The sequence below is a fragment of the Balaenoptera borealis genome (genome assembly GCF_965194805.1).
Source record: "Balaenoptera borealis genome assembly, chromosome: 6".
NCBI classification, from domain to species: Eukaryota; Metazoa; Chordata; class Mammalia; order Artiodactyla; family Balaenopteridae; genus Balaenoptera; species Balaenoptera borealis.
In genome coordinates this window covers 4,518,362-4,532,411 of record NC_138863.1, presented here as the reverse complement: position 1 = coordinate 4,532,411, position 14,050 = coordinate 4,518,362, and the positions used below count along the sequence as shown (strand labels likewise).

Here is a 14,050-nt window from a genome sequence, read left to right as displayed (position 1 = left end):
GGAATTGCCTGGGTGGATTTTCCATTTCTCACCTGTGTTTTGAGAGACAAGAATGTTACTCTGTATGCATCCGCGATGCAAAGTTAGCATTTGAAAGAAATGTGTGAATCTCACTATTTCAGACCATCTAGACCATCTAGCTGTTGTTCTTTTAGGATTAACAGCTTTTAGGCTATTTGTGTAAAGCTTATCAGGCCAAACATGTCTCTGGCATATGACTGGTGAGCCTGGGATAATTTTTAAATTAAGCACAGCCAATTTCACATCGAATGGAATGACCTCCCTTCAGTGAAGTCTTTTGGGGGAGGAAAATTGCTTATCTTAATTAACTAATTAATTATTTTTAAAAATATGTTTACTAATGCTTAGTTTCAGTCTTTTTTAAAAATTTTATTTATTTATTTATTTATGGCTGTGTTGTGTCTTCGTTTCTGTGCGAGGGCTTTCTCCAGTTGCAGCGAGCGGGGGCCACTCTTCATCGCGGTGCGTGGGCCTCTCACCATCGCGGCCTCTCTTGTTGCAGAGCACAGGCTCCAGACGCGCAGGCTCAGTAGTTGTGGCTCACGGGACTAGTCGCTCCGTGGCATGTAGGATCTTCCCAGAGCAGGGCTCGAACCTGTGTCCCCTACATTGGCAGGCAGATTCTCAACCACTGCGCCACCAGGGAAGCCCCAATCGCTTATTTTAATCAGTATTTTGGGAACTTTCCTTCTGGAAACATTTTCTGTCTTTATTTTCTCTGATAAGAAATGTTTATTCTTCATCTTTATCATTTCAGTGTAGATCTGACACGTGGAAAGGCGACAAGCTGCTCAGAGTCAAGTCCGCAAAGTGGGGTTGAGGTCCCAACACAACCTTGACCCTGAACAGGGCACTTCACCTGACTGAAATCCAGGTAAGGGAATGTCAGGAGCCTGGTGTATTTCACAGGAGTGTGGTGAGGACTGAGTGAGAGAAATCTGTGAAGTGCTATCATTAATCCCATTAATAAGGTGGATGATCACATTGGGTATTTCATTTCAAGTCAAATACCAGATGTGACAAGAGACTGATTTCATTGTTCACCAATTACACCAACAGATAATCTGCCAAAATATTTTGAGCCATGACGGCGTCATAGAAACAAGTGCCTGGCGTTCCCAGGTGACAACTCTGCAAGGTCTCACTCGAGTATGCTTGTTGACCCCCCAACCTTTTCATTTTCTAGTGACTCTAGAAAGGGCTGCCCAGCCCTGGCTCCTCAAAGTGTGGTCCCAAGACCTCACCCTCACCTCTAGTCTTGCTAGAAATGCAGACTCTGCCAGCCCCTCCCGCGGGATCAGAATCTGCATCTGGACCAGTCTCCAGGGGGTTCCCGGGACCCTGAAAGCCTGAGAAGCGCCGCATGCCCCCCGGCGGCAGGCCGGGTCCCTGCGCTGCAAAGTCCTCGTGGCCTGTCCCCGACCCCCTCTTACCTTGGGGAAGGCGTCGGGCCACACGGTGGGGGAGCCGTGGTTGAGCAGCGCCTGCAGCGTGCGCTGCGGCGCGGCCTCGGGGGCGCAGGCGGCCGTGTGCAGCACTCGGGCCAGCGGCGACGCACCCCCGTAGTCGAGCGCGCCCGCGTCGGCGCCGTGCCGCAGCAGGAGGCGCGCCAGGCCGTGGAGCGCGTGGCCGCAGGCCTTGTGCAGCGGGCTGCGCTCGTCCTCGTCGCGCGCGTCCGCCGCCGCGCCGCACCGCAGCAGCAGCGCGCACAGGCGCAGGCAGCGCGCGTGCTCGTCGGGCCGCCGCGCCGCGCCGCACGCCGCGCTCAGGGCCGTCTCGCCGCGGGCGTTCCTCGCGTCCACGCGCGCCCCGCGGCCCAGGTAGAGGCGCGCGTGCTCGTCCAGGCCGCGCTGAGCCGCCACGTGCAGGGGCGTGTCCAGGCCCGCGCCGCCCGCGCGCTGCACCGAGGCGCCGTGCTCCAGCAGCGCCTGCGCGCACCTGCGGGGAGGCCAAGGTCAGTCACCCGGGCTGGGCCCGGCGCACCCGCGCCCTGTCTCCCCCAGCCCGCCACGCCCTGCCTGCGGGTCCCGGGGCTTCGGAGCCCCTCCCTCCCCACCGGGGGTGTTGGCTCCTAAAACAGCCAGGACAGGAATCCAGGTCTCCCGTGCCCAGGCTATAGGAGTTCAAACTGAGCTGGGGAAAAAAAAAAAAAAGATTAAGGCAAACCTGGTGGTACAGGTTACTAAATGGTGGCAACAGGTAGGAACTTTTCCTAAGAACCCACGTGCAGCGTTAACATTTACCTTGTAATGTGTAACTACTTGGTGCTACTCTGGAAGGTCATGTGGTTCAGATGACGGTGCTGGAAACACGAATTACCTGAGCTCTTTGTCACAGGTGGCAGTTGAAGGGACTGGGAGTCAGGGTTCTAAGGAGGTCCCCTTAGGCCGTCGGGCTCTTTATCAGCCGGCATGTACCTGCGCTTTGGCGACAGTGTGAGGCAAGGCTTGCCTTACTCCCTGGGAGGGAATCTATCCATCCCTCAAGACACTGACACAGAATGGCACTGCGGTGTCCTCAGACAGGACTGGATGCGTGGGCGAAACCCGCAGCCATGCGTAACTGTGGGACTATCTTGGTTTCAACCAAGCTCTCCTTGAACAGACTGTGGATTTTGGCTGTTGCTAAATCCCGCAGTGGTGTCCTGGGGTTTGTAGGCTCCCGTGGGACACTGTGGTCTCCCGCAGAGGTGGGTGTCTCCTGCTGCTTCCAGGTCCATCAGGTGGATCCCAAGACTGTCCTCTCCCAGGAGAGCAGCTTCCTCAGAGCCTCTGCCCCACCTGGGAGAACTCCAGGCACCTCAATCCAAGCCGAGGTGGCAGTCGCTGACTGGGCAGGCCCATGCTGGACCTGTGGCCTCACACACTGGTGGGAACTCAGCCTGGACCAGCCTGAAAGTAGGACAGTCTCATAGACCCTCCCAGCAGCCTCCTCCATTCTGCTGGCCCTTGTCCTTCATGGGCACTGCCAGACCACCAGCCCCACTTCAATCCCCCACTCCCGGGTCACCTCCTGGACGTTGCCATCAGTGTGTTTACTCCACCTTTGGCGTCTGACGCGCCAGCATGCTGACTTCACAGCGTAAGGCTCTGGTCCGTCTAGCTAGCCCTCCTGTTGGTACTCTCTGCTCTGCTGGGACTTGGTCATCGGCCCCTGGCTTTCTCAGCCCTTTCTGGCTTCACTTCCTTCCCTGGGCAGCCCTCCACTCTCTCTTCTCGGCATCCTCAGTTCCCTTGAGTTGAGGGGACGTGGCCGTCCCCTGCGTCAGCTGGCCACATTTTCAGCTGGGAAGCCAGTCATCACCCAGCCGCTCTTCCCCGCTTGGCTGCAGAGTGCTCCTGGAGGGAACACCATTCATGGAGATTGGCCTCTGGGCTCAACTGGTCCTCAGGGCCCTTTGGCTCATGCTTCCCAGGGCTGAGCACCACTTCCTCCTTCCTTGCCCTTTACTGGGTGTTCCAAATGTTGACTGCTGTCCCCAAGAGATCCTGTTTCTACTCTCCTCCTTCTCAGCCATCTACCCCTACTTCACTCAGAGTGCACGTTCCCCCAGAAACTGCCATCCTTCCCGCCTTGCGCCACTGAGTCGGCCCGCATACCTATTAGAATCTGCGTCTACACGACTGTCCTCTCCTACTTCCGTAGGGCTGAGGAAAGGAATGCCTCTTGATCCTCTTGTCCCAGGTGTCGTCCTTTTCTGCTTCCTTGGGGGCCTTGCTGTGTGCACTACTTGCTCTTTGCTTTCACCCTGTCCCCCACCCCCTCTTCAGTTGGCCACTCAGCCCTGTCGATTCCGTCTCTTGAATAATCACTTGAACTGCTTCCTGCCTCCATCCCCGTTGTCACTGTCCTTTGTTGAGGCCCCAGATCATTTCTTGCCTGAAGCTAATGACAGTCTCTTAATTTGTTCCCTGTGCCAGTCTAACAAGCTCCGTACTACCCAGAAAGAGCCTTTCCAGTGTGAATTATAAGATCTGTGCCCGCCGAAAACCCAAAGGCTCCTCCTGGCGGCTGGAGAAAGCCCAGGCTCCTTTCCCCGGGACGCAGGACGCCGCGTGATGCAGCTTCTGGGGGCCTCACCAGTTTCATTTCCTGATGCTCCATCCCGTGCTTCGATCCTACCTGACCAGGTGTGCTTCTTAGGACACATCCTATCTTTCCTTCCTCTTCCTCTGGGTCACACCTCTGTGTTGTCATGTTCCTCGCGCCTAAGTGTCTGGGCGCAGCCTTTATCACACCGTGTTTCAAATGTTCGCTGGCACGTTGGATTCCTCTCTTAGACGGTTGGCTCCTTGGGTGTAGAAACGGGGGTTTATTTATCTCTGCTTCTCCGCGCCGAGGGCGGGGCTAGCCCGCTGTTGGTATTCCCTAAGAGCGCATTGAACAAATGCATTTAGTTAATGAACATCCTCGAGTTTTCCTTCGTGTGGCTGCTGTTTGTACTGTTCTTTACCTGACCGGGGCTCTGGACGGGATCCTCTGGGGGTTTCCCGGCCGGAAGCCGCTGCCCTGAAATCTGTTTACATTTCTACCCAGGGACTCGCAATATTTTAAATCCTCTCTCTGTATTTCTCTAGCCTCCATATCAGCAGTATCTTGGGAGGTGGTCTGTCTTGGGTGAAAGATCTTTACAAACAAGTACAATTTGATGTGAAATGTCCTTTGGGAGAATAACCAGCTAAGAGAGGATGCAAATTGGACAATCAGAGCGCTTCAGATCTGCTTCCTCCTTGCCTCTCTGGGAGGAATTTTGAACAGTGCAGCAGGAGGTTAGAAATCAAGGGTTCCGTCTCATTTTGCCACTGAGCCTGTGTGCACTCACAAACAATTACAAAACATTTTCTTCTGCTCTTTTTTTTTTTTTTTAAAAGCAGCCCAACCTCTCTGAAGAAGTCCACCGGGAAATACAAGTGGGTCTCTTTTCCACGTCCGCAGCCTAACAGGCTGATGGCCAGGTTGCTCTTTGCAACAAAGATACGTTTCAGAAGAATGAGGACACTGGCCCACCCTCTGGAGGGCTGCAGATGTCCTTTTCATTTTTAATAGAGAGCTTCTAATTGGCTAAACCTTGGTACTTCCTTAGAGCAGATAATGATGTAAGTTGCAGACCACAGGCATGAGAAAAAAACAACACAACAAATTGACTGGGGCACATCGCTGCTGGCACACACTGGGCAGTCATTAACGGTGAAGTTGTGGGAACCTGTTTAATGACATGGAAAACTATTTGCAGTGGTCATGTGAAAAGATGAGGTTACAAAACAGCATCGAACACTCCCATTTAAAAAAAAAGAGCAGGTATGTATATGCATAGGAAGAAAGCCTAGAAGTACACAAGCCCGCGTGTTTACCTCTGGATGATGGGGTGATGGTGCTTTTATTTCCTTTTTGCCTGCCTGTATTTTCAAATTCATTTTCCAGAATGAATCAGAGTTGCAGTTTGACAGAGGGGCAACAACAGAGGTTACTTATTACTAACAGAACCATCCCCCACTGCCACAGCAGCGGTTCATGGATTCTAAGAATGTCAGCTCACCTTTCCAGGTTTCCAGAATGCTCTCAAATTTTCCATTGATCTGTCCAGGCGTAAGCAACGATCTGGGAAAGCACGTATGGCAGTGCCTCCGAGAAGGTGAGTCGAGAGGAGCGGGCGGGGGTGGGTGGGAGGTCCTCAGTGCTAAGCAGAGCAGTGATAACAGTCTTGGGGACCTGCAAGACCTGACCTGTGTCAGTGTCTCCAGTCAAGGAAGAGATGGCCCAGTGGGGAAAGTACCACCCAAGCCTTTGCGGGACTGTGTGGGAAACCCAGCTTTGGCCAAGCCCTTTCCTCCCAGGGGAGATTTTGCAAGCAGGTTTCCTGCTATCCTGATAGACACAAGAAGGAAGGCCTGGAGCCAGTGTAGGACAGTCGCTGTCGGGAACCAAGGGTAAGTTCCCATCTGACGATGTCAAAATGACTTGTCTCTGTCTTACGAGATTAAGGAGATGCTGTATTGTCTGAACAGCCTCAGATATGAAGCAACTTGGGCAGACGCTCCCCACCCCCCCCCCATCCCTCATCCCCGTCTTTGATAATGATCGAGGTGACAAGCTGTTATGGGGCCCAAGGTTGACAGCACACAGAAAAAGTGGCTTGAGCCAAAAGGCAGGAGTTAATAGAGATGAACCCATCAAGGGCTGTTGAATGAATGTCATTTTAACTTATTTCTAAAGAGGGAAGTGGGACTCAGAGCCTACGTCCCGTACACCGCTCCCAGCCACCTCCAGCGTCTTCCCGAAGCGCTGGCTTTCCCACTCACCTCGCAGGTGCAGGAAGGTGCCGAGTGCCTCAGCCCGGGCTTCCTCACTGCTCACCTCTTCCTTACCCTTTCATACCACCTGCCAAGCCGCCCTGCACCCCGTGAGACAGAGCCAGCTCCAGGCTTTCCTTCTCCGGCTTCCCTCCTCACCATCCCTCTAGTTGCACAAGGCCCTCAAAAGTGGTATTTCACAGCCTCTGGTTCTGAGCTGGGAGGTCAGTGCATTCCCCAGCACGTGGTCTTTTCATTTATTTTTAGAAGAATGTTATCTTTAGTCCTTGCAGCAAACCTGTGTTGTAGGTGGAGTTTGCAGGTGGGGAAATTGAGGCTTAGAAGAAGCCCAGTGATTTGCATAGGGCCATCCAGCCCAGAGGTGGCAGAGCAGAGACCCTGGCTGCTGTGGCTGGCTTAGTTCTCAGTCACCCTACCTGCCCGGCTGCTCTGCCCATTGGTACTATTTGTTACGCACCTTCTATGAGCCAGCCATGGTACTAGGCATTTCCCATAAGTTCTCTCTAAACTTTTCATTCATCGGTTCATTCAATAAGTAGAGAATTTCCTCCGTGCTCTGTACGCCAGCAGCTTGTCAGGGCGAGGGGAAGGGTCTCTTCTCTGAGCACTCCACAGGATTCCTGGACAGACTCACTGATAGAACACTGAAGGCAGCAGAAGGCCAAGGAGGTCGCCCAGCCCGTGGACCTCGTGCTGTACAACAACAAACGACAGGAACCTGCTTTTCGTCCAGTCCTGTGGGCAACTCTGCGCCACAGATTTCATTCTCCCTGGATTTCAGTGGCGATGTGGTGTTTGAGGGTTCAGCAGTGATCTCCAGGGTGGGGACCTGGGATGTGACGGTGACTCCACAGCCAGGACATGCTGCTTGGGATGTGAACCCCAGCTACCGCTGGCTAAGAGAATGAGTCAGCGACCTAATGATGGTGCTGAAAGACAACAGTGACAAAGAACTATTAAACACAAGGCGAGATCCACAAAGATGACTTAAATTTTTTCGAGGGGAAACAGACATTGCTTCTAAGCCCTTTGTCAGGTGTGTTCAGCGTCTGTCTCCTGAGCAACGGTTTCAGTGGCTGGAAGTCGCCAGAGTCCTTGGACGATCCCGACTGCCCTTCACTGTCCGCTTCCCTTGGTTGCTGCCCGAATCCCTTCTGACAGACGGGAGGGGCTTCGCGCTAGGCAATGTGCTCAGCGAGAGTCATGGGTGTCATGAGCCAGTCTTGTTGAATCATCATTATGCTGCTTTTCCTCCTCGGAGTTGACGCAGAGGCGGATGCGCTGGAGACGTGTCCCCGGGGCAGGGTGGCTGGAGCCCGAAGCCTGGGTCCGCTGGTGGGGGCAGGCAGATCGGCTGGATGCTGGGTAAGGCAGGGATGGGGGGAGGCAGGGGACAGAGGGGAGAGACCTGGGAGGAAAACACGGCCGCGCTTTCCACTGAAAGGAGGCTCCCTCTGTGCATTGACTCCCCAGCTGGCTGCAGATGAAGGCTGGGGAAGCCGCTGCCCGGGCTCTGATGGAGGAGCAGCTCCACTTGCTTTCCCTGGACCTTCTGCTGAGCCTCTCCTTCGGGGACCTGCCACCCGCCCCTTTCTGCTCTGTATTTTCTTTTTCTTTTTTTTCAAATTATTTATTAAAGAACCATGACCATCAACATCATCAATTTATATATTACTGCCCCAATGCTAGCCTTAACCGTGGCTCTCACAACACGAATTCCTCTTCCCATATCTTATCCACCAATTAATATAAATGTAGGCATACTATTTATATTAGCCATATCAAGCCTAGCCATTTATTCCGTCCTCAGATCTGGATGAGCTTCAGATTCAAAATACTCACTCTCTGGAGCTCTAGGGACAGTAGCACAGACAATCTCATACGAAGTAATGTAGCAATTATTCTATTCTCAGTCCTACTGCTAAATGGATCATTTACACTTTCAACAGTATTTATTACACAAGAACACCTATGACTAATTTTCTCCTGACCCCCACCCAGAATTTGATTTTCTCCGCAGTAGCAGAAATCCAATGAAGCCCCACTTGATTTAACAGAAGTAGCATCAAAACCTGTATATGTCTTCAGTGTAGAAAATGTAGCAGGCCCATTCACCCCGTCCTTCCTAGAGAATATGTCAATTTCCTTATAATAAACATTTCCACAACATTCTATTTTTAGGAGCATTCGACAATCCCTACGTGCCAGAATTATATACAGCCCCAGTTGTCATTAAAACACATCTAACAATCTCCTTTCTATGAATTCGTCTGCTCTGTATTTTCTTCTCCCTCCCTTTCTCCCGGGATGCTGAGCTGTGAGACGATCAAGCATAAATGTTTACAATGGAAACGGCTGATGTGAATGGACAAATCCTTAAGGGTAGTGGGGAGATGGAGAGAGAAACTTGCTGGCCATTTCCATCCTTCCGTTTTCCCTTGGAGCAACAGCTGCCATTTAATTTGCTTCGGAAGTGTTGAATGGTTGTGGCTGCTGCTGATATTTTGGGCAAATTCTCCCCGGACGGCGAGTGAAATTCTGCCTTTTGGTGGACTGAGGACTGATTAAAGGAGCGAACTTAGAGAAGTTAGCTCCACTGTTTGCTTCACTTGCCCTTGAAGGAGTATCTGACTTTCTGGAAGCTTCACTAGTGTCCCCTCCTCAACAAGAAATGGGCAACCTTTCTCTCCTCCCCTGGCCCCAGCACACTGGAGGAAGAGGGAGACCCAGAGGCATCAGAGTGAGGGGAAGAGAAGGAGGAGGAAAAGTGAAATAAAAGACTCCCTTTTTAGGCAGGGATGAGGGTGAGGGGGGTGGAGCTGGGACTTGTATGAGAGAACAGTTTTATATGCATGTATTTATGTATTTTTTAAGTCCGGTAAATTTGCATACAGAGAAATGCACAGGTCTGAGAAGTATAGCTGCAGAAATCGGCAAAGGAATACATGCTTGTAACCAACATCCCAGTCAAGACGTAGCATATTTTCATCTCTCCAAGAATTTCCTTTGTGTGTGCTACCAGCCAGTCATCACCCCCACAGGCAACCGTGGTTCTGAGTTCTCTCACCATGTTTTGTCTTTTCTAGAATTTTCTACTTTTTTGTGTCTGGCTTCTTTAGCTCAACAGAATGTCTTTGACGCTCATCCAGATTGTTGCATGCATTAGTAACTCATTCTGTTTTATTTCTGAGTCATATTTAATTGTATGGACATACCACAATGAAAAAATTCATTCTCCTTTTGATACTGATGGGCATTTGGGTATTTCTGTTTTTTGGCTATTATGAATAAAGCTGCTATGAACATTTTTATGTAAGTCTTCTTGTGGACGTATGTTCTCATTTCTTTTGGATAAATATCTAGAAGTGGAATTGCTGGTAGGTGTATATTCAACTTTAAAAGAAACTGTCAAACAGTTTTCCAAGGTGATTGCATCATTATACACTCCTAACAACAGTGTATGAGTGTTTCACTTGCTCCACATTCCTGCCAGTGTTTGGTGTTGTCAGTCTTTTTGACTTTAGCCATCCTAATGGGTGTAACATAAAGTATATTTCCTCATGGTTTTAATTTGCATTTCCCTGATGACTAATGATGTTGAGCACCTTTCCATTTGCTTATTGGCCATTTGTATATCTTTCCTGAGGTGTCTCATCAAGGATTTTGCCCAGAGGGTGAAGGTTTGATTTGGCCTGGATTACCTCTTTTAATTCCTGACAGTGAGTTGTCTGTATTTAAATAGAATTTGGTAAGTGACCAGAAAATGGAGGAATCTGCCTGAGATGCCAGAAGTGGCAAGGAAGGAGGATAAACCTACGATAGAACATGTTTGAAAGGTTGTGATTAGAGATGAGCAGAGCTACTTTCTGACTGTTGGCAGTTTTTGAAAAAATTAGGTTAACAAGGTAGAAGCTATCTTTCAACATCCATCTCTCTTATGGCACTTGGCTTTCAAACCTGGCTCTGACAGTATACACTGTGTGCCACTTTAACGGCAGAACATGGGCTCTTGGTGAGCCTCAGGTTTCTAACCAGTAAACTGGGTATAACCATGTCTTGCAGGCCTGCGGGGAGGATCATAGCACGTAAGACATTTGCAAATGCTCAGAATGTGAAATTCTGGACTTCCCTGGTGGTCCAGTGGTTAAGACTCCGTGCTTCCACTGCAGGGATGCGAGTTTGATCCCTGGTCAGGGAACTAAGATCCCACGTGCCGCATGGCAGAAAAGGAAAAAAAAAAAAAAAAGAATGTGAAGTTCTTCTACAAATATCAAATCATCCAATGGGAATAGCCCCTAACTGACACCTTGTTCTTTAATATTCCTTGAGATGCCTCAAAGTCCTGTTGAACCAGACCATGTTTTCTCCCCTCCACTTGAACAACGATCAGTCACTCATCTGGGATGTGGAGAGTGGACTGTTTACTGGAATATACATCAATGCTCATGAGCTGGAACCTCATGCAAGCAAACATCCTGTTATTAGGCAACGGCTTTTGGGGTCGGGGCGAGGACTCAGAATAGTTGTCCCTGTTCAAATCCTGACCAGAGAGTGCCTTTCTTTCCTCAGGAAGAGTCATACTTCATTCCTCACTGCCCAGATTTCAACCTGCCAGGTCTGAGTTAGAAAAGAATTGTCCAGTGATTTTCTTCAATAATTTTTTCCTCCCAAGATAATGAGCTGCTTCCACAAGTCCAATTCTGGCTTACAAATGAATTTTTATTTAGTTGAATTGACACAGCTGGGACCAAGAAGTAAACTTGCATGCTTTTTAACTAATATGTTTGTGAAGGAAGCAAATCCTCCTCACTTTTGTTTAAATCAAGACAGCTTTAGAGGAGAAAAAGAATCAGGACTCTATTAATTCTTTTCTCATTTTAATTATCTCAGAATTTTAAAAAGGTCAAGGAGAGGTATCTGATAATAAATAGGGCGAGGCTGGCATGCAGGTTACTAACGTGAAGAGAGTAACTTTACCGGAACTTTTCTTTTTGGGAAAATCTCTTCAAAAGACTCCTAGATTAAAGCTCCGATATCCCTTTTTGTGTGTTGAATTCTGAATTCTGAAGCTTGCTGGTTGGAAGGAAGCACAGATAATTTTTTTTTAAATCCCAGGAACTCAGAGACTCAAAGGTTTTAAAGTCCTGCACCCATGGAGAATTGCTGACTAAAAGGGGATGGAGCAGAACTGGGTCCCTAGGTGTGGAGACCATTGTCATCAAGAGTAAGAAAATGAAGTGGCTCTGTATGTAGGTCAACGACCCCCTCTCTACTGTAAGGTAAAAAAATTAAGGATGACCTAAAATCTACTATGTATAAAAAGATTCTGGAGAAAGTAGCTCTTTCCTGTCAAAGTGATAATGTTTATACTACTTGAAGCCAGACCTCCTCGGAGTCTAACTTTAGGGGGACTCTTCAGAGCTGAAAAGCCGTAGTCTAAACCTCAGGCCCTCTCTGACATCTGTTAACTTTTATCCTTCAAGGTAGTTGGCTATGTTATTGTAGAGGTGTTCAAGGGGACCCGCCAGCATCTTCCATCAAGTCATTGATATTCTAAGTCAGCTGTTGCATAGTTCTGCCTGAACTTCTGGTGTGTTCATCGCTTATCTTAAACTTTTCCCCAATAACCTGGATTTAAATAAGTCAAGACTGTCAAATGAAATCACCAGGGAGAAAGAGTCATGTAGAGAGACACAAGGAGACGGAAGAGAAAAGGAGAAGAAAAAGAACAAAGGGGAGGAGAAAGACAAAAGAAAAGAGATTTTAAAAGCCCCATCTTAATACAAAGACATTTTAAAAGTCTTTATTAAACAATGTGCTAGATCTGAATGATTTCTGAAAAACCAGCTGAAGCCAGGAAATTAGTTTCTATCACACAGTGTATAAGCCGAGTAGCTTGAATGGTCTGCATATGCCTCAGCTCCAAATGTAAGCTTGTTGGTTTGTCTTAAGGGCTGTTGTCAGGATTCACAATATTTTGTGTTCTGAGTAGGTGATACATTCTCATTTCTTAGTAAAGAACAATATTTTTCTAATACTGTAAGGTGGAAGATTGGAGCCCAAGGTACGAAGCAAACTTGGTTTTTAAAACTCCTTCTATTGGGCTTCCCTGGTGGCGCAGTGGTTAGGAGTCCGCCTGCCGACGCGGGGGACGCGGGTTCGGGCCCTGGTCGGGGGGGATCCCACATGCCGCGGAGCGGCGGAGCCCATGGGCCACAACTACTGAGCCTGTGCTCTAGAGCTCATGAGCCGCAGCTGCTGAGGCCCGCGTGCCTGGAGCCTGTGCCCTACAACAAGAGAAGCCCGCGCACCGCGGCGGGGAGTGACTCCCACTCGCCGCAACTGGAGAGGGCCCGCGTGCAGCGGCAGGGACCCAGCGCAGGCAAAAATAAATAAATAAATTTATAAAAAAATAAAATAAAATAAAACTCCTTCTATTTTAAAATTATTTTAGATTTACAGAAGAGTTGCAAAGATAGTGCAGAGAGTTCCCAAATGCCCTTCATCCAGCTCCCTCTAAAGTTCACATCTTATATTATTATGGTACCTTTGCCCACATTAAGAAATTAACATCAGTCCAAAACTATTAACTGACTTTGTTTGACTTTCACCACTTTTCCCACTGATGTTCACATTCTGTTCCAGGATCCAATCCAGGATACCATGCTGCACTTAGAGAACTTAATTTTGAACAAGAGAAAAGTAAATATAGACATGCCTTCTTGGGGGAGTGGGAAGCATGGTGTGTTCCTAGACATGCAATATCATCAAATGGGTTATATTTTCCATAGGAATATGTTATAATTATGAGTATGTTCTTGACTAGAGATATTACTTGGAATAAATGATAGATGACCAACAAATATAAAGAAAAGAAACCACAAACCCCATATTAATTAAAAATAGTGAAATGTTTTTTCAATTCTCATAAAATAGACACAATGATTATACAAGAGGCCTCAGAAATTGCAGTCAGCACCTACATAATTCTTAACTATATGCAAGGTGCTCTTCTAAACATTTTTCCTACGTTAGCTAATTTAATTCTCATAATAACCACCCTACATAGTAGGCTCAAATATTACAGTGAGACACAGAAAAATGAAATAACTTACCCAAGCTTGCACAGCTAGTAAGTGTTGGAATTGGGGTTCAACCCAGACCTCAGATGTAGCAAAATATGTACTTGTAACATATAAAATTGTAGGGTATAAAAATATGATGAATGGGGTGGGTGGGTGAGGAGAGTCAATAAATAAATGAGATAATTTCAAAAAAAAAGATGAAAACTGAGTGCAATCAATGTAAAACTGCCTAATAATTTTGCCCGTTTTCTTAGTATATAGAAAGACATTTGTTTTGATTTGATTGGCTTATGTCCTTTAATAAAGCTGGTGCCTCTTTCTCTCCTAGAAAATTTCCAGTAGAAATTTACCAGCCCACACTCTCAACTTCCATGCACATAGTGGATTCTACATATTCTTGGCTCAGTGTCTAGCACACTGCTGTAAATTACCTTCCTCTCCTTTGAAACCAAAAGCATCTTGCAGGAATAGACTGTGTACAACACAGCGCAGCCCCAGCACCTTGTAGAGTTCAACAACTTGCGATTGAATGCTTGTAGGGAAAGAATCATTATTGGATGAACTTAGAGTTGTGCTTTTCAAAAATAGATGGGGTTTCTATACTTTTGTCACCACATGGCAACTTTGTACACC

At 48.2% G+C, this 14,050-nt stretch overlaps 1 protein-coding gene and 1 long non-coding RNA gene across 5 annotated transcripts in view; one reads left to right on the top strand and one right to left on the bottom strand.

Annotated features, from left to right (window-relative positions):
- LOC309630400 overlaps positions 1-7,512 on the top strand; it is a 41,122-nt gene extending 33,610 nt beyond the window's left edge. The window contains exons 2-4 of one of the 3 annotated variants that reach the window (XR_014245639.1): positions 779-895; positions 3,942-4,151; positions 5,443-7,512. This is a non-coding gene — a long non-coding RNA (uncharacterized lncRNA). Of the gene's footprint in view, positions 1-778; positions 896-3,941 lie in introns of all 3 variants that reach the window. The other 2 variants (XR_014245638.1, XR_014245640.1) reach the window with 2 other exon arrangements.
- ASB18 (ankyrin repeat and SOCS box containing 18) overlaps positions 1-14,050 on the bottom strand; it is a 65,956-nt gene that overhangs the window by 16,359 nt on the left and 35,547 nt on the right. For both annotated transcript variants that reach the window (XM_082395601.1, XM_082395600.1), the window contains one exon: positions 1,455-1,959. In XM_082395601.1, coding sequence (XP_082251727.1) covers positions 1,455-1,959 — 505 coding nt within the window. The remainder of the gene's footprint in view (positions 1-1,454; positions 1,960-14,050) is intronic.